Here is a 27,767-nt window from a genome sequence, read left to right on the forward strand (position 1 = left end):
ATTTTTCAAAATCACAGAACAGTTTCTCATTGTATGGTAATGTCCTCTGTGACAATATAAATTGAGCAAAACAAGTATGGCTCATGTTTTCCTTTCACCTTTAGTTTCCAAAAGTGAATATATAAATAGAGGTTAATCTGTGGAGCCTAGGACTGTAACGTAATCTTCAACGAAACAGTTTGCAATCCGAAGTTAAATAAATTATATGCAACGAGAGCCCTTCAACATGGGGTAAAAGGCAACCCATTGTTGCACCCAGAGGCTACAAATAAACTCTGCCAGTGCTAAATTAAAATGTCAAAACGGATGTCTTCCTTAGTTTAAAAGGTAGCATTAATATCACTAAAAGCAATGCAGTTAAGACTGCAGTTTCCAAATGCATGTTCTTTATTTACTTTTGTTCAATTAATTATCGTTGTGCTTGCTTGTTCTGACTTCTAAATGCCTGAGTTCAACTGAATCTGAAACCGATGTCAAAAAATGACCACTTAATAAGCAAGATTTATGCTTAGATACAAATATGTTGCAGCATGGAAGATTCTCTAGAATGCCTCTTTGCTATCTTTTCCCAATTCGTAAGGAAAATCCAAATGTCTAAACCATGTAGAGAAAACAGAATTGATTTTCATGAGCGTCTCAAAAATTTTTCAAGGGAGATTTTTTTCTCTTGCCAGTGTTAATTTTCAGTGTTTCAAAATAAAAAGAGTGAAAGCAAGGATCTTAATTTTGATGAGGCTCGCATTTTCATTTTCCATGCCTAAACTTCTTTTAAGAAAGGCTTTTTGTTTAAAGTGGCCCTTCAGACTTTTAACCCCTCATCTTGGCTCCTCATTTAAATGAAGCAAATTCATTCTTTCTGATCTTGAAACATCCTTTGCCCAAGGGCTGAGGTGCGATGTAAATTGAGAAAAAAAAAAAAATTATAGAACAAGTCAAAAGAAAAAAAATTACTCTGAGATATTCTGAGGTCCAATATTTGGGGTGCATTACTACTTAATTTGCTGAGTAAAATTTCCCCAGAGGGGGGGAAAAAAAAGACCCAAGGTATTCTGGGGATGAAAGCCCAAGCCATCTCTCCAACAGCTTCCATTCTCCTGACTAAATGAGGTAAGAGTTTTTTATATAAAGAGAAACTATAAAGCTCGTGGATATTTTAACAAAATCAACGTAGTGTAACTTTGCTGACAGCTTGTCACATTTCACTGACTGTCTGTCTGGGGTACCGTGATAACATCTGCATTCACTCAGTATGAGAGCTTAACATAAGACAAAAAAGTGGGCCCTTCCCCAGACGGTTCCATCAGTCTGTCAGTTCTGACATGTCATCTGAATTTTTTGAATCACTAAACACTTTTGAGACTCTGGTACTTATTATCTTTTCTTAGTTTCTATACTCTCTCAGCAATGCTGGAAAATGTAAAATTTGCAAGTAAGGTAGTGGACGTCCCAGGCTTTTTGTTGTCTAATCCGTAGGCCCTCATTCATGCTCACTGTTAATCTCTTAAGACATTATAAAACTGTTAGACAAAGAAATGTGAATACCTCTGCTTCTTTTGAGAATGGGAGGAAACCAAGGAAAATCGGGATCATGCTAAGCTATTCTTTTCACTATGAAAATGGTAACTTAAACCTGTTGCATCAAATTATCTATAATTCCCCACGCTAGGGCAAATGTTTTTGAAGAATGAACAAGAGTAGTGTCACATAAGGAGAAAAATGATCACAGAATTTTCAAAATCTGCCAAATTTGATGTCCACAGAGCGTGGGGATCCTGGTTGCTGAATTTCTCACTGCTTCTATTTTTTTATGCCACGGTACATGACATATGGTTAATATGCTCTCAGGAAAGCTCATAAAGGAGTTTACCAATACTCACTAGTAATCATCAAACAGTTTAGATAATTTTGTTCTTTATTAGGAACACTAGCAAGGCTCACAGCTATATAACGGCCTTAAAAAATGTGGCTAACATGTATTAAAATACTACACATCACAGATTTTAATAAGCAATGTTGTCCTCAAGACTGAAAAAAAAACTTTACAGCATTGTTTCTATAAAGCCTAAATATAAATGGATCCTCGGAGCCAGAGAGAATGCTTTTATGAACCACATAAAACAGCCAAAACTGCATTTCTATCTCCTCATTGCAGCCATTCAGGACATTAAGTTAAAAGTGTATGTGTTTGTTTTCCAAGTAACCAAGAGGTAGAGAAGAGGGTAAATAATATTAAGTTGAGAGGCAAATTTTCTCCTGGACCCCAAATACTTATTTCCCTTTTTCATAAGCACATGCTTAACACCTGCAAATCATTTCAGTATAGACAAGCGCCCCTGTAAGTGACTAACTACAGGTGTGTTTCCCACCTGCATCCTCAAAATGACTAACTGTCCCCCAGATGGTCAGATCCTGTGCACATTTGGTCTGAAGGAAGGTGACACATATTAGATGGATACCAAATAAATTTCACCAAAACTCTTAGGTAAAGAGAGTTGTATTGACATTTGACTCAGGACAAGAAAATATACAAGAAGCCAAAAGAAAATGAGAAAAGAAAGACAGTAAGAGGAAGAAAGGAAGAGGAAGGGAAGAGGGGGGAAGAGAAAGTGGGCGTTCGTCACCGCCGTATCCCGCCGTGGTATTTCCCCAGGACACACGGCAGACAAACAGTACACACTGGTGGCATTACCATTGTCATCAACGACTAATGAGCAAAAGCAATAATGAATTTTGGAACCATATGTATCTTCTGCCATTCATACTGCTTTATGTAAAGTCAAACTGAAAACCAATTTTCCACACAAACAAAACCTCCCTCACGTAAGACGTGGGCGGACGGCATTAAACACTGACAATTCCTCTACCACAAACAAAGGTTTTGTGACCATTTCTCACTTTTCTTCCTTTGGCAGCTCATCATCTTGTAACTCTCTCAAGAGCTTGGAGGTAATGCCATTTGCTTGCTGTTTAGTCTGTGCTTAAAATGTCAGCTGTTTATTATTTTTACATTTCAATGCTAACACCACCGGCCCGTCAGAATAAAGGGCAAGTTTTCGGACACATCTCAGTGACCAAAGGACTTACGTTAAATAGAGGTCTCCATTCTTCCTGAAAATAAAGAGTCACTCGTTTTTTAAAACTGAGGCCAGTTTTCCTTACTGCATAATTTTCTTCGGACATTTTTGTAATCTGCCCATGAGGGGCCTGGTTTATATACGGTGTTGAGATCCAGCTTTTTTTTTTTTACTTCAAGCAGTTCATGCTTTGTTTAGGGTCACGGAAAGTTACCTTTTATTTTTATACAACAGAAGACCAAGACGGTGAAAGGGATTAGACAGACCCCTAGGACAAGTAGACAAAAAGACAACTATCCAAAGGCAGTCCTTCTGTCCTTCCTAAACTCCTGAGCTCAGAGGTTTCACAGGGGAGGAAGTCTTTGGGGTCTGGACTAAAATGAATAGGTACTATTTAATGAAAGAGTAAATACGGATAAAGGTTTCCATGAGACTAGGATAAACTTATAAAATTATAACAAGGCTGAAAACATAAGTTGTCTTCAAATGATGACAGATAAATTCACAGCCGACAGAGTCTTGCTGGGGTACAGCTGATGGTGGAAATACCACCTGATTTATGACATATTTTCTTTTTTTATGATATATTTTCAACCTCTCCTATCTTGGGTAATGAGTTCTAACATCCTATTGTGGTAATTAGTGCTTCTCTGAAATCTTTTTTGTTCAGATAGAATTAACTCACCTCCCAGGCCTATCCCACCCATACTGAATCTAGTCTACCAGAATTTGTGCTTAAAAAGGCTCTGTTTATCTACGTGCATATCACATATCACATGTCACATCACAATTCCGACGTTCTTGACTTAAAAGTTGTAATACTTTAAGTGTTACCTTACCTGGTTACAGCATCTTTCACCCTACCTCATAGAAACTGAAAGCAAATGACTTTTTTTTTTTCCTCTTCTCAACGCTACTTGGATGATTGCAACTGGGGATCAGTGCTTGGAGGTTACCTGAACTATACATAGAAATCCAAACTTTCCAAGCTTTACAACCGCATCTTAGACTCTCAGTGAGTTCATGGAAGATTCATGGAGCAGAAATTAAAGTCAATTGGAGATCCACGTCCCTATCAATCAGTTTTGGTGGTTGAATAAGGAATCAAACTTCAAATGAACACTTTCTGAGTCAAGCTCATCAAGTGACATTTTATACCTCCTTCCCATAATACCCTTCATAATGTTCCTGAGAAAGCAATGTTCAGGGGTCCATATGAAACTCTGTAATTTAAATCATAGTAATTCATGATTTCATGAAGTGCTTTCCATGTTTTTAGCCTGCTCTTCTACAGGCAAATTCAACTATTCTTCAGCCTTTATATTGCTGATAATATTCTTATAAAATTAACATCTTCAAAGGAGAATTCTCATGCCTTGGAAGGTACAAGGAAAGTGAAAATTCTCTTGTTAAAAACATTCACATCTGGCTTTCTTAAGATTACTGTCTTTTCCAAGTTACAAAAGAAAACAAAGTCCTAAGGTCTTATTAAACCTTTCAATTAAGTGTATTACTAAATCCAGATTGTTCTCAATGGAAGCCCCCGCACAAAGAGAGACCTTAGGATACAACAGAGTTTGTGTAAATGGAGAATCATTAGCATGTGGCAGTTTGGTGACAATTCAGTCTATGCCACAGAAGTTAGAAGACACTAACATTATGTTGTACTGGTCAAGAGAACTGGAAGGAGAAGGCAGCTGTGCTGCAGGAAAGCAGAGGCCCCCTACCACTGTCCCACCCCCCAAGTCTTCCTTCAGGAAGCTTCTACCCACACGCAGGCAAACTTGACTTCAGGCTACTGTCACTTCCAGCCATAAATCCTCAACCAAGTAATTCAAGTACCCTCTCCCCTTCCAACGGCCTGTGAGTCAGAGAGCTTACCCACAGTTTTCAATAGCACATATTTTGTTATTTCTTTGTAAGGAAAATTAAAAACCCACAACTTCTGATTCTTCTCTTGTCCAAAATGCTTAAAAGCAGCGTTGAACAGTGAAATTTTACATACGCGAAGTCATAATGGGTCCTCTGCAGTCTTATCTATGAATCCCCACATTTCTGTCCAGAAAGTCTCAGAACCCCACTGATCCACCAGGTACCACACTTATTTCTAAGAGAAATTTAAGAATTAACAAATGACAATGTACAAAAAGATTAAGGCTTGCCTTTCCACTTCAGAGACTTCATCACAATATATTTGGTTATGACATCGTTCCCAATGATTCGGTCATTTTCACTCAGTGGGGGGTTCCAGGAACCCAGGAACCCAGGAACCCTGGGTTCCAGAGCCCAGGAAGAAGGCAGAGTCACCAGATGACCAGGGTTGTTATTTCACATGAAACTGCGATAAGGTTTGTGAATAGGCAGATTATGCTTTCCTCACTCAAGGTTAGATACTCGCTCTCAAGAGGCATGTTTGTTCCTCGGTTATTCAGAAAGGATACCATCGCAGTCCTCAGGTACACCTGTCTTGCCCAAATCTGTAGACTAGATCAAACTTATTGCTAGAAAAAATCAGTCCCATTATTATCTAGCTAAAAGCTGAGGGGCAGCATATGCAACACGCAGGCGTGCTGAGCGCCAAGAAATACAAGGATGAGTACAGAGGAGAGAAAGCCCTTCAAAGGAAGGTTCTATGAAGAGGGTTAGGGCTGAGGGGCACATTTTCCTCTCTCCGCTCCACCACCAAGCCACGGGAGTAGGTGGCATGTGTTCTAATGTGTTCGTTAGACATGGAGTCAAAACCTCCTCCTCTGAACTGTTTAGAAATGCTTACTAGAGTCTTCAGTTAAAAGAACCATTTAAACATCTATGAGAGTTTCAAGCATCTTGGGCCTAGGAAGGCCGCTTCCCTGTGCTACTCAGAAAGGAGACGATATTTGATTCTTGCAGTGTGGTAGCCCTGTCAACCCAGAGAGCTCCAACCCCCAAAACTGAATCCCCCAGTCCTTCCCTCACAAAAGGGATGCAAAGAACATCCCCAACTTTGGAATGATGATGGTGCCAAAGATGATCAAGATCAGCTTGCCTTGAAGTGCTTACTGTGGCACACCAAGCCCTGCTCCAGGCCCTTTATGATACTTTACAACATAACCTTCACAAAAATCCTACAAGGCAATCCTTATTGTAACTACCACCTTACAGATGACGAAACTGTGGCAAAAAGCAGTCAAGTACTTGTTCAAGCTCACAAAGTAAGGTGGTAGAGAATGTGAACCAAGGTCATTTGTCTCTAGACCTGACATCTTCAGCCCCTATATTATATGGCCTCTTTTTTTTTTTTTAAGATGTGCCCGTGATACCTGTGTTATATTTGAGATGACCAAATGGTATCTTTGAACATTGCCTTCATATATAGTTGAGGCTGCACTAAATCATACCCCAGGGACAGAATGAAATACTTTTATCTTTCCAAAAAGAGCTAGGAATAGAGTCCTCTAACCAACTTACTTTCTTCTCAAAACAGGGCTTTGGTCTCCAGCTGCCTTCTCTGCTCAACGCAAAATCCACAAAGAGATGCACATATCAAAGGTGCTTTGATTTCAGGTTTACAAAACACAATTCTACTAGTTGAATACGAGAGAAAATTTAAAACAAGCATCTATTTTCTACTTAATTTAAAATTAATTCGTATCCTTCCCAGGGTTCAAAGACTGAAACATGGCCCCCATATAAATAAAGTCTCAAAAACCATAATAATGCAGAGCACATCCAGAAGGGTAAAAAGAAGTAAAGAATGAGTAAATGAACAAAATTCAAAAACTCCAAGTCAAAGCTAGAGTAGATCTCAGCGAGACTTCAGAGGAGAAAACCAGGTGACTTTCCAAGGTCCCAAGTCCAAGTTGGGGCAAGCACTCAAGGTTCCTGGCACCCAGGCCAGTGTTCCTTGCACTATGTCACACGGCCTCCCTGAAACACAAACCACTCGACGTATGACAAAGAAGCCAGCAAGAGAGCCATGCCACATGAATGGCCAGATTGTTGCGGGAAGGGGGGCGGGGAGAAGGAGCCAAGGGCTGAAGGATAATATGGTTTTACAGAAATCTATTTGCAAGTAGATCCTGTGGTTACCAATGTGGCTGCCCAAGAGAAAGAACAACTGACTGACAGCACAAACAAAGGCATGGACAATCTCACAAAGGGAGATACAGGAGTCACAGTGCTTCGTGCATATCACTAATACACTTCATCAAGTTGAGACCAAGAATAACAGTGAGGAAAAGCCCACCATACACAAGGGCCCCTTTATTCTTTGGGCTTTCCTGTTTCACACACACTTTACCTGATGAAACATTAGAACTTTTGCTTTTATTTCTGTAGGACCCTTTTGATTTTTCCACATTCAACTAGCACATTTCACAACTATTTAGTGTTCCTATTTTTTTGCAAATTAATGTGCTGTGCACACTGATGACATATCTGGAAGTTAATGAAATCAGATGAAAATTGCTTAGATTAAAATTTCCCCATTTCTTCACTACAATGTCTGCCACCTACTGTTCAGCCACGAAATGCTGCAGCGCTCGCATCAATGAAAGTTCGGATTAATATTCTCTGAGGTAGAAAGACTCTGTTAGCCATTTTTTTTCTTCTCTCCCATTCTTTGCTTCCAACTGCGTTCAGCTTTGGAACCCTCTGACAAATAACCATTATTCTCTGGGCTAGTAAAAAATTTCCAAACTTGAGGGGAAATGTCGTTGGTCAAAAGCCCAAGGGAATTGGCTTGTTGAATTAAATGATAAATATATGCATTTAAGGTCATTAGAGACTTTATCTCCTGTGAAGGCTATATTTGTCAGATTGATATAATTTCTCTCAACTGAGTACTTAACTCCATCGGCCAACATTATTACGATTATTCCTTTCCCTTTAAGTGGGAGACTTCTGGCTAACAACACGTGTGTTCTTTCTGGTGCTGCTTCTTGAGCGATCAAGGCACACCTTTGTTTCATTTAGTATTGCAATTTTCACCTCTGACCCAAGAAATGAGTCCTGGGCTTCCTGAACTTTATTGCCTGTTAATAGACTGCTGGCTCTCTTTTCAGCAGTAATAGAAATGGTGGAGAGGCATTTCATTTAAGAAAGAGGCTGGCCGACTGCAGCCTGAAAGACAATGTCAGAATTAAAAGTCAGCCTGGCCAAGAAACAATATAAAGACCACAGTGACATGAAAGAGGAAGTTTCCCATATTCCATCCCACATCGAACAGCCGGCCTATAAATAAGAACAGCATCTCAGATCTAATTATTTTCCCACCGCGCAACGGCAGACACCCTGAATGGTGCTAAGTGATTGATCTACTAATTCATCTTCAACTTACACCTATCTACATATTTTGTTTCTTCTCATTAAACTGGAGACATCAGTGACGAACTTATGAAGTGGCAGTCCTTGGCTTCATAAAATACACACAGATGCTCATCAGAGGTTCTTTCCTGCCTACTTCCCAGTGACACGTGTTTATAATTTCGTCTGTATTTCGTTTGCTGTGGTTTACTCTTAAGTACATCTGTTCAATTAAAATGGAAATGCGTGACATGGCCTGTACTCAGCAACTTTCGAGCTTGTTAATGAAACGTCCTAAGGTTCCTGCCGTAGCTCTTTATTTGCAGAAGAAAATGATTGAAAAGTACAAATAAAAATACCCCTTAAAACACATACAAAGAAGTCGACTGTTTTGTTAATAGTTAAGAGAGGACATTATTACTGCATAAGGACATTATTTTACATGAAAAGACATTATTAAAAATGATTTACTGCCTCATGTTTGGAAACTTACAGGAAAAGTCTGATAATATATTAAACTTGTTTATTACGACTTCATATAATTTTGAATAATACTACTTTTTCCTTTGACAAGTGCAATAAACTCTACTGGTATAGACATAGGTTGATTATCACGAGTCAACCGTGTTGCTTAAAGAAACATGCCCAAACAATCAGCTTTTGACGGCTGCGTCTCCCATTATTTACATTCCCCATCATAGTAATAACTCACCATTTCTATATTAATAAGGCAGTGAAATTTATTATGATGGTATTGAAAAGTTATTAAGTACTGCATCCCAAGTGACAAAGTACCACAGCACTGTCACTATCCAAAAGCAGTTGCCCATTCATCACCTGCCTTTCCAGATGGTCCTGCATCTTTATCGCTCCCAGGTTGGTGACATCACCTGTTCACCCACTCAAAATTGATGATGAAAGCAAACAGATCTATCTTACTTACATTTACCAAATCAATTTAATTTTTACAGGCCATGGCTTGGTGACATATTGACTGTTTTCCTTAATGGCATCTACCGTATTTAATGCAAGGATGTCATCTTTGATTCCTGGCTCACATAATGTGTCATTTCATAATAAATTTTTCTAACATATTTACTTAATGGAAAGAATTATGATTGCTTGTCAGTTCTCTTATTAAACACAATGATAATTCTTTTTCTTTTCGAGTATCATCCATTGGGCAACAGAGCTATTTTTAATCCCTCCTCATCTCTTGAGGGGGGCAATGACTTGGATATAAAGTAAGTTCTACTCAAATGCTGGACATATGATTGACCATCCTCGATTGTGGAGCTCAGTGTAAAGGTTTTATCTCACTTACGTATTGTTTCAGAAAAACTAGATTCTCAAGAGATGCCACGATTAAACCAATACATCAGCAATAGCTAAAGATGAATACATGAAATGCCACTACAAAAATACAGCGGCTGTGAAATTGATTTTAATGGTCCATGCGATGTTTAATGTTTACTTCTCTGGATTATTACTATCAGTGCTCTTCAGCCAGTGCTGTTATATCAGACGTATATTAACATAAATATCTGCATTTGTAGAAGGTTAACATGCAGAATGAAAGACTAGTCTACTGGCTATCTGATACTCACATGTGACACCCTTTTCTCCAAGTATGATTTACAGATCCCATCTGCTGCCCTCTGAGACAAATGTTCCTCTGACATATGTCATCATTTCATTGTGGTGCATTTGTATTACCTGAAGGGAATAGATGACCAATGCCTACGTTCGGAGAGGTATAGGGCCCATAGGGCAAATCACTGTGACCTCCCTGCCCCCTTAGCCCCTGTCTTATATTATGGGTATGCAAGTAAAAACAACATCAAATAAACTCCAACTTTGATTCTAAAAACAAAAACTGGAGAACAATCCATAATAAAGGAAAACTGAGGAATAGAAGGTTGCGTGTGTGTCTATTTCTTTAGATATCACGACCTAGCCAGGAGAAGCCATTGTACAAGTGTTTTTGCAAGGTTAAGGAGGGCCAAGAGAGAAGGTTCTCTGGCCCCAGTACCACACTGCTGACAGACTGATGACAGTGGCTCTTGGCTTAGCCAACTGGTTCCCCCAGTGTTACCATAGCTCCCTCCCTCTGTCCCCCGGTTAAAGTTAGACATGGTCAGGGATGACCTCCAAGTTCACCTGGCCCTCTACTGAAATAATTGGGTCCTGGGATTAGTGACTTCCTGAGGAGACAGCAGGAAGATGGAAGGACCCTGCACAGTGGACTAATCTCTGTCTGTGCTTCTACTGTTTAGTCTCCATCAAATGAGCAGAAATTTACCTGTCAACAAGAGCATCCTAGCCTGGCTTATATCTCCTTAGAAACTAAGTCCAGGATTTCCCACATCCCTGTAACTGCAACGGGGGCCGCTCAAGTTACAAAGGAAAAAAGAAGGAAAAACAAAACCCACAAAGGGCAGCACTAGGTAACCTGCTCCTGCCCATTGATAAGGTTCCCAAACGGAGATTCTTCACGCTCATCTTCTGAGATGAGCTTATCCTAACTCACCGGTTAGGCAGAGTCTTGCCCTTGCGTGAGGTTTCCAGGAAAACGGGGATCCAAACTGGCAGGGTTGCAAGACCAATAAGAACATCTTTTTTTTTTGAGGGTAGCTGGCCTCTGTGCCAAGTAGAGATTCTATGCTAGCATTACACACCTGCTGAATTCCTACCACAAGAATCTAAACAAATGAGAAAAGAAAAAACAAATTATCCACACCTGTGGCTGCCAACAAACTGAGGTTTCTGTTCCAGGCCACGCACACCTGGGAAGCCTCGGAGGTCAGCTGTAGGGTCCGAGGTAAACACCGCTGTCAGCCAGTGGGTAGGAGGCACAAAGGATTTCCAATGGACCTGTGACTTGAGCTGACTGGCCAGTCGTCACAGAAAATAGAAGCCGCAGCCACAGAAAATACATGCGTATTTCCTACGATTAAGGAAAACTCTAGGTGCAGGTGTGGCAGGAATAAGGGAGGAAATTTCAGAGCAGAGTTATCTGGAATCATCCTCTGCCCATCCTTCCTTCCTGGATCAATGGCTTGGTCATTTTTTTTTTAATTTATTTTTTAATGTTTATTTATTTTTGAGAGAGACAGTGTGTGAGCACGGGAGTGGCAGAGCGAGAGGGAGACACAGAATCCGAAGCAGGCTCCAGGCTCTGAGCTGCCAGCACAGAGCCCGATGCGGGGCTCAAGCTCATGAACTGCGAGATCATGACCTGAGCTGAAGTCAGAGGCTTAAGCGACTGAGCCACCCAGGTGCCCCTTGGTCATTGTTTATTAGCCAAATCCAGATCCTAGGTAACCTAAACTAGAATGGAAAACATTAGAATGTAAAAGGCCATACTGGATAAGTTCATCTATATGATTTTAAATTTATATTTTTGTATATTTTATATTATATATAATAAATATATTTCACATATGATATATATTATATATAATAATTTATTATAACAATATACTATATAAGTTTATATATAATATGAAATATATAATATATAATGATTAAATATATATTATATAATATAGATTAAATATATATTATATAATGTATTATGTATAAATATACAAGGTATATAATAAATAAATATATTTAATAACATGCATTATGTAATGTAATGTATTATTTGATATAATGTAATATAATGTAAGTTAATGTATATTTTAATGTATTTAATACATACACATACATATAAAGATAGACAGGCAGAGGCCTGGGTTATGAGGAGAGTGTCTGAGAGGAGATAGTCTTTGAGACCAGCACCTGCTGGATATGTGAGATACTGAAAGAGTCAGAGAGGGAATGCCAGAGATACACAGGGAGAAAGGTTTTAAGACTTTCAGAACATTACAAATGAAATCTCCTGATACCTCTGAGATTTTCTCCTTTGGTCGTATGGACGCAGCTCACACCATTGTGTGGAGTTTCTCGGTGAGGCAAGCTATTTCTGTGTAATGTTTGTTCATCTCCTACCAATACAAGAAGTCCCTTTATAATAAAGGCACTGTAAGATTTCTTGTGCTGTACTAAAATTTTGTTATATCAAATATTGATTTGAAAGAAATGACTAACTAACAGGTAGCTGCTAGTATCTATGTGCTCCACACACAAAATCTCTTTATATTATTCTTTGTAATAATGATAGCTGACAATGTATTCCTGCTGGTGATTTTTTGGCTTGGTGATCATCCTAATTATCATGTGGAAAGTACTCTTGGGGCACTTGGGTGGCTCAGTCAGTTACGTGTCTGACTCCTGATTTTGGCTCAGGTCATGATCTAACAGTTGGGATCAAACCCCACATCAGTCTCCACGCTGATGGCGCGGAGGCTGCTTGGGATTCCCTTTCTCTCTGCCCCTCTCCACTTGTTCTTTCTTTCGCTCTCGCTCTCGCTCTCAAAAATAAATAAATAAAATTTTTAAAGTGTTTTTAAAAAATAAAATATTCTTAAAAAGAGCACAATATTTGACCTATCTTCAGCTTCAGGTACATTATGAAAGGCCAAAAGATGTACCAGATGAAAAATGAGGATGGCATTTATTTACTGTATTTTCCTACAGCTGAAATATGAATTCATTTTTTTAAATCTCTGGACAGAGTTATATATAAAGAGAAGTGCTTCATCAAATTATTGTATGATTCAGGTGCCTGGGTGGCTCTTTGGTTAAGCATCCAACTTTGGCTCAGGTCATGATCTCACGGTTCGTGCTGACAGCTCAGAGCCTGGAGCCTGCTTTGGGTTCTGTGTCTCCCTCTCTCTCTGCCCCTTCTCCCACTTGCGCTCTGTGTCTCTCTCTCTCTCAAAAATAAACATTAAAAAAATAATAAAAAAATTATTGTATGATTCTACCAATGTAAATAAACTTTGAGAACACAAGATGCTACACTAATATCTTTATTTATTGCTTGAATGAACTGCTGTATAAATTCAGTGTCCCCATTTTTCCATACTACCTACTTATAATTATTGGAAGAAATTCTCTCCATACTATTACATAGCAAAGTAGGGAGCAAAGAAGCTTCATCAATTCTTATACCCTTTGAAGATAATTTCTATCTGTTACTTCCTATTACTTGCTTCTGAACTTACCCTCAAGGAAAAAGCTTAGAGAATGGAATATCCTGATGCAGTGGTCCTAAATAAGTATTTTTATTTATTTATTTATTTATTTATTTATTTATTTATTTATTTATTTTAATATATGAAATTTATTGTCAAATTGGTTTCCATACAACACCCAGTGCTCATCCCAAAAGGTGCCCTCCTCAATACCCATCACCCACCCTCCCCTCCCTCCCACCCCCCATCAACCCTCAGTTTGTTCTCAGTTTTTAACAGTCTCTTATGTTTTGGCTCTCTCCCACTCTAACCTCTTTTTTTTTTTTTTTTCCTTCGCTTCCCCCATGGGTTTCTGTTAAGTTTCTTAGGATCCACCTAAGAGTGAAAACAGATGGTATCTGTCTTTCTCTGTATGGCTTATTTCACTTAGCATCACACTCTCCAGTTCCATCCACGTTGCTACAAAATAAGTATTTTAAAACAACAAATTATTATAAAGAACTTCTGCCACTGGATTGATCAAATCCTAGAATCAGTTGTCAATTCTATTAAAAGAGGAACTGTACTGAACATTTCATGCTTTGAACCCATGAGTTTTACTATTGATTTCCCTCTTGAAGGGAAGCAATAATCATGCAAATATGGGGGTGAATAAAAAAAGAAACTCATTTTGATACAGTTTGTGGGATACACCTCCTAATTGGAAAAAAATCACCCAATATTCTTTTGAAAAATAAGTGACTCACATGCAAATTCTAGTTGATCACCAAGGCAGACAGGGTAAAACAAAAAGAATCTTGAATCTTGGGGAACTTTTTTCTTTCCCTATTCTAGGTCTTTGGCATTTCTATAAAGTTTACAATCAACTTGTAAAGTTCCACAATAAAATACTAGGATTTGATGAGAATTGTGCTGAGTCAATATGTTACCTTGGGAAGAATTGTTACCTTAACAGCACAGAGTTTTCTAATCAATGACTAGATCTTTCTATTTAGATAGGTCTTCTTTATATTTTCTGCTATGTTTTGAATTTTTCAATGCAGGTATCTTAAAAGTATGCATTATATTTATTTTTACATATTTGATTTTCCTGATTACACATCTTGATTGACATAAATGGAATTTTAAATTTAGACAAATTGTTTTCTCAAGTGTATATTGATCTTTTATCTGGCTTACTTCTTAATGTTCACTTATTCTTAATATTTATAGATTTCTAAATAATCATATCATCTACAAATAGAGACATTTTTACTTTACCCTTTCAAATTTTTAGTCTTTTCATATCTTTCTTCTTTCCATCTTGCACTGACTTGGGCATCTAGTATAATTTTGAATGGAGTACTGACAGGGAAATCCTGAATTTTATGTCGTTGAGGGAAAATGTCCAACATGATTTCATTAGTGTAATGTCAGTTATAGCATTTTTATACATCCATCAATTCAATGTAGTACCTTTTATTTCTAGTTTGCTCAGAGGTGTTGTGATGAAAATACATTAGGATTTTATCTATTGAGATGATCATACAGTTTTCCACTATGTTAATGTGAAACACATTCATGAGTTTGGAAAAGTGTGTATTTTTTTCAATATTACTCTATTTTTAATTTTTATTAAGATATAATTAACATCTAATATTTGTATGTTTTAGGTGCACAACACATTGTGTTTCTTGGTTTTGTTTTTTTTTTTTTTTCTGTCAGTGGCAAATTTTTATTTAACCTGTCCTCCAAATTCCATTTTGCCAATTGACAGAATCCAATCCAAGATGAGATCTTGCATTAGGCTGTTCTGTTTCTTTTTTCTCCTTTAATTTGGAACATTTTCACAGTCTTTCTTTCCCTTTTATGACATTGAAAATTTTGAAGAATACAGCACACACCCTTTTTTAACTTTATGACTAATTTTAATATAGTTATATTTTGTCTTTTTGCTGCTTGTTTGGTGTATAATTATATCTATTATTTTTATTTCTTTATATATTATTTTACAATGCTATATTAGTTTCAAGGGTACACTATCGTGAGCCAACAATTCCATATGTTGCCCAGTGCTCATCATAAGTGCACTGATATTTGTGGAACTTTAAAAAATCTTTGATATCAGACTTGCCCACATCACTGACTATACTTCAGAAGCACCAGAAGTTGTCAAAACAGCAATAAGATAAGTCGACATGTTGAACTCCATCAGTACCTTTCATGGAAGAAAGCACAAGAACAAGCCCCAAGTGTCCGCAGAGCATATGTCGGGGGGGGGGGGGGCCGAGATAAGGGGATTTCTAACCTCTTCACGGATAGGTGAGCCCGGGGTACAACTAGAGGCTTTACCATGGTGCTTCAGGAGAGTAAACTTCTATTTTCTTTCAACAGCCAGAGATTTAATTCCTACTATTTATGTTTGCTGGAAGCACAAGATGAATAAAATAGATTGTATCCTCTTTTCTTGACTTCATTTTCTTCTCAGAGAATCTATCACATCTTCTTGGGCTCCCGTGACAATCATGTTCAGGTTCTGTTAGCTAAACCTTACTTTTCATTAGTTTTTCACAAAGTAAAATTGAATGTTTGCTATCCTTTAAACAACATTGCAAAAACTCAATTAATACTTTGTAATGTAGGTTTTATGGTAATATACATTTATTATGAGATTACATTTTTCTTTCTTAACTACCCATGAAAGACATCCTTTTGGATAATTGATAGTCTTTCCTCCCCTCTACTGGAATCAATTTATTTCAAAATTATTAAGACAAAGTTCTTTACTTTTAGTTATCTGGCTTTAAGAATATGCAACTTGTCAAGTGTACTTGCTTTTCCATTAATGAATAAACATGTTCTCTGAAATCAATGCCAAACCATTGATTCCATTTTACAAGTCACTGTAAAATTCATTTTTGGCCCAAGCAAACCTAGAGGGAAATAAGGGAGAAATATTGCCATTCAAAGATATTTGGTGCCTATCCCTAAAATCTCAAACTACCCCATTTTTCTTTATTGCCAAACATACATTATTTGAATGTCACCCTCCTGACTCTGAACTCTGTTGTTAGATATCTTGAAAGTCTGATGTTGTTGTTTTAATGGATACTCATATTTCAGTTAACATATAGATTGCATGTTCCAATACATAAGGCATCACTGCAGAACTCAAAAACAAACTTACAAATGTGAGAACAATTCCTTCTTAAATGATATAGGGAGGCACACATTCATTGTAATATCGCATTTCAGGATTACATTACTAGAACATAATGTATTGTCAAAGCACTGCATCAAAATTATTTAATGAGTTTCTGACGCCAGTAAAATCTCTTTCCACTATTCCTTCCCATCTACTTAACAAAACATAGGAGAAATTTACTGACCACTCATGGCACCATTTTTCTCTGTCTGAATATGTGTATGCTTGAAAGGAGAAAAACAAAAGTTGAACTCATACCACTATTTTAACTGATCAAAGTAATCTGGATCAATTACAGGTGAGAGGGATACAATAGAGGGTTTTGCACCTAATAGACGCATCATTAGCTGACTTACATCTACGTGCAGAATTTTATGATGGCCAATGATAACAAAGATAAACAGAAAATGTGCTAAATGACAGTATTACAAGGAAACAACATTTCACACTGTTTTTCCAATGACCTATCTCAGACTATTAAAAAATTTGCCACCCAAATTACTCTTTGTTTTAAAAAGAAAGTTATGAATCTCTCCCAAATCCTTGTTTTAGTTGTTAAATAGAAAACAACCAGGGCATCCTTTTTTAAATAAACCCAGAGTCACGTAATCAGACCCTCCCAGAGATAAGTGAACTTCAAGGAAACAAGAAGTTAGAGTCAGAGCGAAAATTTAGAAATCTTAATAAATGAAATATAGTTGGCCTTTGCCCTATCTAATGACCCTGTGCCAGATCTGTATTTTAGCCAAGCTTTTGCTGTTGCTGTTTACCTCTCTTCTACCAGGTGAGAGGCTCTTTGGTAGGCTTTTAACGTCCAATGTCACATTTTATTCTCACGGCAACCCTGATTGGATAGGTACAATTATTATCACCATGTCACATATATGTAAATTGAGGGGCACCAAATTAAGTCACTTTTCCCAAATCACACAGCTAGCACACAGAGCCTCAAAGAGGATGTTAAGTCTGGAAAGTCTCAATCCAAAATCTTGTTGCCCTCCCCTCTGCCATGCAACTTCCATGTTATCACATAATGATCATCTTTAGAAGAAAACGTAAGAGAAAACACTCATCTTGAACCAATAGAATTTTTTTATATTAGTATTCACTCAGTCAGCAACTCTAAAGTTCTTAACCTAAGAGAAAGTGTCCTATCACTAATTACTTTTAGGTCCTAGATATAATCGACTGCTCCCCAGTCTTCAAAATTTTTTTGTTAGAGACGAGTCCTATGCATTGCAAGATGGCAATCACTGTCAGACTCTAACATTATTTTTAAAGTTTCTCTTTATTGGGGTGCCTGAGTGGCTCAGTTGGTTGAGCATCTGACTTCAGCTCAGGTCATGATCTCATGGTTCATGAGTTCGAGCCCCATGTCAGACTCTGTCAGGTCATGATCTCATGGTTGGTGATTTCGAGCCCCGTGTCAGGCTCTGTGCTGACAGCTTGGAGACTGGAACCTGCTTCGGATTCTGTGTCCCCCTCTCTCTCTCTGTCCTTTCCCCACTCACACTCTCTCACTCTCTCAAAAATAAATAAACATTAATTTTTTTTTAATTTAGAGTTTCCTTTATTAAATAAGCACTGGTTTGAGAGAAATCATACAAATAATGTTTTTGATGTCTATGGCTTATTTTACCTATGTATTTTGGTCTATAAGCCACACTTTCAAAAATGCCCTATTTCTCTAAAATACAAATTCAAATGATTTTCCAAAAGTGCCTTTTTTCGGGAAATGTATTTAACTTTTTAAAAACTATTTAAGGGGCGCCTGGGTGGCGCAGTCGGTTAAGCGTCCGACTTCAGCCAGGTCACGATCTCGCGGTCCATGAGTTCGAGCCCCGCGTCAGGCTCTGGGCTGATGGCTCAGAGCCTGGAGCCTGTTTCCGATTCTGTGTCTCCCTCTCTCTCTGCCCCTCCCCCATTCATGCTCTGTCTCTCTCTGTCCCAAAAATAAATAAACGTTGGGAAAAAAAAATTTTTTTTAAAAAAACTATTTAAATAGAGTTCAGAAAGGCGGTCACTACTTGCAACATTATCTTTGAGCTTTCTCTTATAAAAACTTTCTTTGTGAAGACTACCATATTTCTTCATTTAATTTTAATTATATAACAAGTAATGGTGTGAGGCAGTTATTATTGGCTCATTGCTCAAATAAAAATACAAGAACCAATTAATTTAAGTAGTTTCCCTAGAATTGCACAATAGTGGCAGAGTTAAGACTTGATTCTTCATGTCTAAAATCCAGATTCTAGCTGTTTCCATGGACCTACCTCACCCCCCACTCCTTATCTCTTCTTATGAGTCACATAATCCTATATCCCTTCATCATTCTTTCATTTGCTCTTTCATTCTTGCACTCATTATTTTGCCAATTATTAAATGTCTGTGTTATGGACTGAATGTTTGAATCCTCCCCAAATCCATATGTTGAAGCCCTAACTCCCGGCGTGATTATATTTGGAGATATCTAAGGACTTTAGGTGGTAATTAAGGTTAAATGAGGTCATAAGGGTGGGGCCTGATCCAGTAGGATCAGTGTCCTTATAAGAAGAAACACCAGGGCACTTTTCTCCTCCCCTAAAGCTGTGTGTATGTGTGTGTGTGTGTGTTTGTGTGTGTGTGGGTGTGTGTGTGTGAGCATAAGCACACACATGCACCTAGAAGTGGCCATGTGAAGACATAGCAAGAAGGTGGCCAACTGCAAGCCAGCAAGAGAGTCCCCATCAGAAGCCAAATCACCTGGAACCTTGATCTTGGACTTCTAGCCTCCAGAATTATGAGGAAATAATTTTCTGTTATTTAAGCCACCCAGTCAGTAGTATTTTGTTATAGCAGCCTGAAGGAACTAATCCAATCTGGTTATTTCAGGTAACGTACTTGGCATTAGATAGCACCACAGACACCACAGATAAAACACAATCGAGACATTATACTTAGAGGATACAGCTATGGATACTTTGCTCTATTAGGGAAATTAGGCAAATAATTTGGATGTTGTACAATGCTTTAAGTTCTTTAGTTCATGAATTTACCTGGTGCTATGGTGAGGCAAAATTCAAGCAGTACTAAATTGTGACTAGAAAGGTCAAGGATAATATCATGGAAGAAATGGACTTGAAGAATGAATAGATACCTGATAAGGATGGGAAGGAAAATTTGGTTCTCATGTGGGAAGACCAGTGTGAGCAAAGAATGGAGGCCTGTTAGAACATGGGAACTACAAATCATACAGGGTTGGTATGGAAGGCAGTAGAGTCAAAGATAACCCATTTTTTGGCTTCAGCAACTGGACAGACAGTAATACAATTTATTATACAGGAAATGCACAAGGAGGGGAGGTTTGTAAGTAGCAAAGAGCGAGGATAGTACTGGAGATAACAATGATTTGTTCAGTTACGATAGGCTGAGTTTCTGTATCTGATGAATGCTTTGCACTCAATAATTGTTTTCCTGAATATGGATTTCCTCTCTTCGTGTGCATTTTCCTTGCCCTAAGAGGTTTTTTTTCTCCTTAAATTGATCATTTTTAAAAATGAAGGAGTATCAAAACACGAGGTCACACTAGTTGATCACAATTATCTCTCTAACCAAACAGTACAGAAATCAGCTACAGTTCAGGACAAATATGACAGGAGAATGGTTAAAAATAAGCACGCAGGAGTAGGGCAAGATGCCTTTGTGAAAATGCCTTTGTTGATCATGACTGGGTTTTGTATTAACTAGGGTAAGATTAGAAGGAGGAAAAAAAAAAAACAACCTGGAGTCAAGAGCTCAAGTGCTCCTCCATGGGTAACAAGATTGCCAAAATCACCAAAAAAGCCCTTTCTCTGGTTTTGTTCATAATACATCCAGAGCAGGTAATCCACACTCTCCAAAGTGAGAGCAACCATTAAAATGGTGAAGAAAACTACCGAATTGACCATCAGTTGAATTCTCGAATGAGAGAGAGGGAATGGGCGATCTTTAGCCAAAGAGTCATGAACTATTTATAGAGGTTAACTTGACTTCCAAGCAATAAAACAACTCAGTTTTGACATAATGAAAAGAATCATTTTACATTTCTCAAAGTATTTTCCTGTGTATATACTGAAGACATTCTACTCCAAGGAGAAAAATAATTATTTTTAAATTTCCTCTAAATGAAGAATTTTCCCCAGACTCATCCCCCAATACATAGATACCCTGTTTAAAGAGACACAGTCCTACATTTATCAACCCTGTAACTGCAAAATTATTTTGTTATTAAGCCTTGGTTTATTCCAAGCCTTCTGGATAATCTCGAGCAGTGCAGAACTTGTTTAGCTCTGGAGATTTTGTAATAAAAGTTTAATGAGTTACTTATTATTAGAATGTTTATAGCCTTTATTTTAAGGAGAACAAAAATGACGTAAAGTTCTACGCATTTAGTTTAAAACGAATTCAACTCACATATCAGTTAATGCTACAGTGATTTTTTAAAAACCTCTTATCAATATATGTGTCTAAAAGCAATGTAGCCAAACCACAACTTGCCCCGAGCCGTGGCTAAGAACAAAACTAAGGAAGGATTTCTCACTTGTAATCATGTCAAATCCAGATCTTAACTTTTGGGATTTTAGAATTTGGACAAGAATTGTTTTGATTAAGGCATTTTGAGCAGATTTCATAAGAGAATACATATAAACCAAAGGAACAAAAATTTGAAATTAAGTCCTGAAGGCACTACATATTTATTTCTATTTAAAATGTTGACCATATATTCTATTAATGATCATAAATATTAAGAGAAAATACAAAATAAATCTAGCTTATCTGATTTCTGTCTACCTGAAATACTATGAAACTAAAGGTCAATTACATCTCCAAAAAAACACTTTCTTACTAATATAGAAATTGCCTACACATTTTGCAAATACAGACCAGTTTTTCCAGAAATTATGATGTTATTATTTAACCACAAAAGTTTTCAAGTTATAAAAATAAATAGGAAGTATATATAGCCCCAGAATCTATATAAAAATTATAAGCTCAGAGTAACATAGTTACCTGTTCTTATTGAAATAAAATTTACTTAGTAATCAGACTGTAACTTCTCATTCCTAGATATTACCAAGATGGTTTTGTAAAAATCATGGCTAAGACTGGCAACTGATTTCCATATTGATTTTTGCTGTCATTATTATGCATGAAGTATTCATTAGGTAAATTTGAATATAAAAAACCATCACAGAATTCAGCACAGTGCTCACATTCTGGAAGCAGGTAGAAAAAGGAGGGTTATCACAAGAGTGACAAAACATATTAGAACACAAAGCAAAATGACCATGTAGAATCAAAGTAAAACCAAATTAACTCAGCCACAAAATGGAGAAAACAAATGTTTCCTCCAATCTTCCAAGCCTCGCCCTCAAAGGAAAGATAAAATACAATAAATTCGTCATATGATGACAGTTGTTTGCTTATGCCACATACTATATGAATGGCCACATACAATGCTTCTAAATGTTAACTATAAAAACTGTATTTGTTCCCTTTGGTATGTTTTTAAGTTGATACTATTCTTTACCTAATCCATTAGTTGAGTTCCTTTCTATCATGCTATACCTTAGTGCAACAGTTTGTTTCTATCAAGAAGTGAGCTTATGAGGGAGGTTCATTCTTAAATATCTATTTGAAGACATTGTACAACAATTGGAATTTGCTTACTTTATGGTCACTTTAAAAATTAATCTTTTCTTCACATATCTGAAAATACTTAAATGTGTAAACTCAAAATATATTCTTACCTCCCATCCGTAGCTGGGGTCTTTCAGGTTTGACCGCTGCTCTCCCACATAAGGCCCAAACTTTTCACCTGCTTCAATCTTCCTTTTGGTCCATATTCCTAGTCCAGCTCCAGGCATATTTGACTCTCGAAGTTCAAATTCAGCAGGAATGGGGATATCATCAGGGATGTAGATGGGGGCTTTGTACGGAGAGCCCTCCTTTGGAGTGAATGCTTCGCTGGATGTGGCTGGAGAGCATGGCTCTTGAATATTGAGGGAGGGAGTGCTGGCTACTCCATCTGCATCTGGCATTTCTTCCAAAGGAATTTCAGGGTAGCTGCCATATACACACTCATTATCTGTGAAAAAATGATACCTTTGTAAATTCATATTCATGTAGAAGAGTTAAAACCCCACAATTCAGTAGCCACCTTGTAATTCCATTGTTCTTTGAAGACAAAATAAGGAAGGCCATTGTTAAAATACACCTTCATTAAAATCTCTGTTATTCACAGATGGGGGATTTGGTTTATCTGTGGTGAATCCATAAATCGAATGAGCTAATCTTCAACTGTCAATACTCTCATGGGCCAGCTCTAACCATTATTTAGCTGGGAAACAATCAGCAATTTAATTATTGGTCTGAGTAAAAGAGATAAGTAGTAAACATATGTGTACCTACAACCCCACAAACCATCCTAAATCAGGAGGTGATAGCTTTACTATGGAATGTATTGGAAAGTTGTATCATGCAATGTATCTCAGATAAATTGTAGGAGAATCATCAAAGACTCCAAGGGCTACGATGGGCAACAAGGCTTAAATTTGTGTGGCAGGACTATTTACTGAAACATTATTTTATGTTTGTTCTTTCTCAATCTTTCATTTCCCATTTCAAACACATCACCAAGCCATTGGTATTCTTTGCCTCAGCAACTTATACAGAGCAGAGAATTAAAGTTACTTGAACTAGACTGTATTATGCAAAGCAAAATAAGTCAGGCAGAGAAAGACAAATACCATATGATTTCACTCATATGTGGAATTTAAGAAACACAACAGATGAACATAGGGAAGGGAAGGAAAAATCAGATACAAACAGAGAGGGAGGCAAACCATGGGAGACTCTTAAATACAGAGAACAAACTGAGAGTTGCTGGAGTGGGGGGGGGGGGCGGAGGGGGAGGGGCTGAATGGGTGATGGGCATTAAGGAGGGCATTTGTTGGGAGAAGCACTGGGTGTTATATGGAAATGATGAATCACTGGATTCTACTCCTGAAACCAATACTACACTGTATGTTAACTAGAATTTAAATAAATACATTTAAAATAAAATAAATAAGTAAATAAAGCTACTTGAAGCTAGTGATTTCTCTGGACATTTGTAAAAACACAAATCATTAAACAAATTCAGCAAGTCTTCCAGAGGAGAAAGCAGGGTAGAGTAAAAGGGAGACTGGACACTCTGCACTGGGGCTCTCAGGACTCCACAAGGCAACACAGCCCCCACACCTGAAGTAAATGAATGCACCATTTCAGACTTTAAGGTCTTTATGCAACTTGCTGGAGGGTTAAAAAGTAGTGACTGAGCTTGAATTTCCCACCAGTTCACCAGTTGAAGGGAATTTCAGTTATCTTAAGGGAAAAAAAAAAAGCACACATTTCTTGCTCACAAGGATTACGGACTGAAAGTCATACCTGATTTGTTTGATTTGTAAACCTTCAAGGAGAAAAGAGTTAAAATGATATGGAGACAAATGTCGATCAGAGCCATCCAAAGGTAAAATGAGTTGCCTTAAGTTCCCATATCACAAGGCTTCTAACATAACCTAGATAATCATAAATTAGGGATAATTTGGAGGAATTTCAGCTTCAGGTTGATGACTAGACTAGATGACCTTTAAGATGTTACCAACCATGCAGTTCTATAAATTATTAAAATCTTCCAAGATATTTTATTGGGCTAGAGGATAGAACACTTGAGTTCTAGCCCCAATTCCCTCTCTGATTCAATGTGGAAGTTTATTAACTATAACACTCATTAACAATTGTTGATCAAGTACTGACTTCTCTTAAAGATTTATGAAGTACTGATTCCTCTTAAAGTTTTAGCACATGCCAAAGTACCTTTCTAATGAAGTGCTTCGTTCCTGAGTCAAATAATGAGAACATGCCATTTAAACCAAGCACAGAACCAAACTCTAGGACCCAACCTCCTTCCTTGAGACATTGACCACAGCCCACAATCTTACTATCATTCAAGTTCATTGTATCCAAAATCTTGCACATTATTGTCTGCCCTCACACTGAGTCTCCTGCCTCCTTCACAATGCCTATTAAGAATACAATTTTCCCCCTAATTATCCATGTTCAAGTTTCTAAAATAACATGGACATTTTCTCTCCTTCATCCTCCAATTTATTCAGTCATTAATAGATTTTTGCCCTCACCTCATTCATTCAATCCACGTTTTCCTTCCTGAAATTTCTAACAGTCCTCTATAATGTCTCCAGACATCCAGCCTCTTTTCAGCCAGTATCCCTCAATACTAAGTCTGTACAATGCTGTTAAATTTATCTTCCCGGCACATCCATTTTCCTCTGTAATAGCCTCCAAGAATTCCCAGTATCCACAGGTAAAGTCTAAAGTTCTTAGGCTTGCTGGGGCACCTGGGTGGCTCAGTCAGTTGGGTGGCCAGTTTTGGCTCAGGTCATGATCTTGTGATTCACGAGTTCTAGGCCCACGTCGGGCTCTGTGCTGACAGCTCAGAGCCTGGAGCCTGCTTTGGATACTGTGTTTTGGTCTCTCTCTGCCCCTCCACTGTTTTTTTTCTCTCTCTCCCTCTCAAAAATAAATTTAAAAAAAAGATTTAAAAATAAAATAAAATAAAATAAAATAAAATAAAATAAAATAAAATAAAATAAAGTTCGTAGGCTTGGAATAAAATCCCTTTTATTTTAAAACCATTCTCCTTTCCTCTCTGATTCTCAACACTTCTCAGTAGGAGGACCCAGGCCAGAATAGGCTTATCCCTGTCTTTTGAACTCAAAGAAATTTTCTCTGCAGTTCTTCCTGCTGGGTCACCCTATCTGCACTCCTCTGCCCGTCTGCCTTTTAGTCATCCTGTCAGGTCACATTTCAGCTTGTCCCCTTACCATCCCATTTAACACAAGTACCCCCTTTCTCTGAGTTCTTATAAAATCCACCCCCAAATATGATGATCAAATAATGTCATGCACTGCTACTTAGTTTAATATGAATGAATCTGTTATGCCAACTAGGAAATTGGTCTTTAAAGGAAAGACTCAGAGCTCATTGTTCTTAGAAAGCACCTACATAAAGGTGCTTAATAAATACTTACTAAAGAGATAACCAACCTACCGTATATTTTTATTAAAATATTAAACCAAATCTATATTTTCTACCAAATGTAGGAAACTATTTTGATTCTAAAAACCACCTTTAAAGCCATAGAAATGGAACACAACAGATTATAAACTTTTCTCCAAATCCAACATCAAAAGAAACAATTTTAGTAATGCCCCCAAAGAAATATCATCAGAGAAATATACTTCAGGGTCCAAACACCCTTGATAAAGTCTATCTAAATTTATCCTTCAGGGAGATTTTGCACTTCAACCTAAGAGCCAAAAGTTCACTAGCACTCTTGACATAGCTAAAAATGTATTTTAAAAATCTCTGTAGAGTTGTAACATTTAACTACTGCAAATGCAGAGTTACTTTACAGATTCTTAAGGGGATTTCTCACACATTGTGAAGACTTTGTTTTTCTCAAGAACTAAGTGCTATAAATTGCAAGTATTGTATAATCTATAGACTTGTCCATTTAGGCAGCAGGAAACAAAAAGACATCCAAATGAATAGAACTATTTCCTCCAGTAATTATCCATTAAAAGTCAGTAACATTTCTCCTATTTCCTCAAAGGGTTAAATCACTCATACTGTCAGTTCCATCAAAGTGATCTCAAATCTTAAAAAAGGATAGAGACAAACCCATCTGGGCCCCCCCACTGGCATAGCTGACCTCATGACCTTTGAGTTACCCACAAACTCTTCCAATGCATAATCTGAACGAGTGCGTTTGGATTTCAATTCTTGTGGAGAAAAAGTACACATGTGTGCCCGGCTGCTGCACAGAAGAGTTTGAATTTAAAGCCTGAATGCAATTCTGCTTACAATGGCAAAAAATTCCAATTAAACCCAAGGAACAACTGATATAGGTCACGCAAATTCTGGAAAAAGACTCATGGTCCTATTTATCCACAGGCAGGCACTAAATGTATACGCAAACCCAGGCAATTTGCTTTCAAGCTTCTGTTAATCTAGTATCATCCGAATTAAATATACAAAGGGTTGTGGTGACCAATAAAGAGAAATAGAAAACTGCTGAGTTTTACAAATTGACACGTGCAACAGTATTTCAATGTAATCTCGCATTACAAAATTTTCAACAGCAAATGCAGTTTATCACACTGCATTGAATATTTGCATAAACCAAAGTAAACTAATGCCTCCATGTACATTACTCGAGAACTATCCAAAAAGCTGCTAAAACATTTCATCTAAATGACAAACTACCTCAATTATCCTATCTCCGTTAAATCTTTGCTATTGGGGGGGGGGGGTGCGGAATTGGGCACATTTACAATAGGTAAGTATCAGGTAAGAACTGCTATCTATATACATCAGTGGTCTCATAAAGATGAATAACCCTTGTAACTTCTTGGAGCTGAGTTGCCTGCTACCAGAATTTGCTTCATGCATCCTTTAGATGTATCATTAACTGAGTGAGGACAGAAAGACAAGCTTATTGTTGGACTTGAGAAAAATGACTTGGGAAATGCTTCTGGAAATCAGCCTTTTTGATTCAAGTTTTAAGTGTTCTAATATCCCTGAAGACCAAACAAAAGCACACTCTTGGACTGGAGTATATTTATTTCTATGACTCTTTGAATAACTAACACAGGTTTCCACTCGAAGAGAGTCCCATTCTGAAAGCATTCAGAATCGGCTAAAGGGAAATTGCAGAAATAATACCGACAATAATAGTAACTTCCATAGATGTATCTATACCTTCTCACTTGAACACTCGCAATCTTGTAAGAAAGCCACGGTGATAAATAGTCTTCTATTTTCCAGATCTGGAACTTATACTCAAGGATGCAAAACCGTGTATCCAAAATCCCCTGAGACTGGAACCTAGGTGTCTAAAGCCAACAGTGTCTGTAACTCTCAGGCAATCTCTTTTTTTTTTTTTTTTTTTCTTTTTCTTCTCTAAGGATATGTTTTAAAGTTCGATTATTTCTTTTCTTTTTTTTTTTTTTAATTTTTTTTTTCAACGTTTATTTATTTTTGGGACAGAGAGAGACAGAG

The 27,767-nt window shown here is 37.5% G+C and overlaps 1 protein-coding gene across 5 annotated transcripts in view; it reads right to left on the bottom strand.

Annotated features, from left to right (window-relative positions):
• Nucleotides 1-27,767, bottom strand: part of MECOM (MDS1 and EVI1 complex locus) — a 565,633-nt gene that overhangs the window by 266,533 nt on the left and 271,333 nt on the right. For all 5 annotated transcript variants that reach the window (XM_040480694.1, XM_040480692.1, XM_040480698.1 and 2 more), the window contains exon 2: nt 22,394-22,731. In XM_040480694.1, coding sequence (XP_040336628.1) covers nt 22,394-22,731 — 338 coding nt within the window. The remainder of the gene's footprint in view (nt 1-22,393; nt 22,732-27,767) is intronic.

The sequence above is a fragment of the Herpailurus yagouaroundi genome, unplaced genomic scaffold (genome assembly GCF_014898765.1).
Source record: "Herpailurus yagouaroundi ecotype Mexico unplaced genomic scaffold, PumYag 159, whole genome shotgun sequence".
Lineage (NCBI taxonomy): Eukaryota > Metazoa > Chordata > Mammalia > Carnivora > Felidae > Herpailurus > Herpailurus yagouaroundi.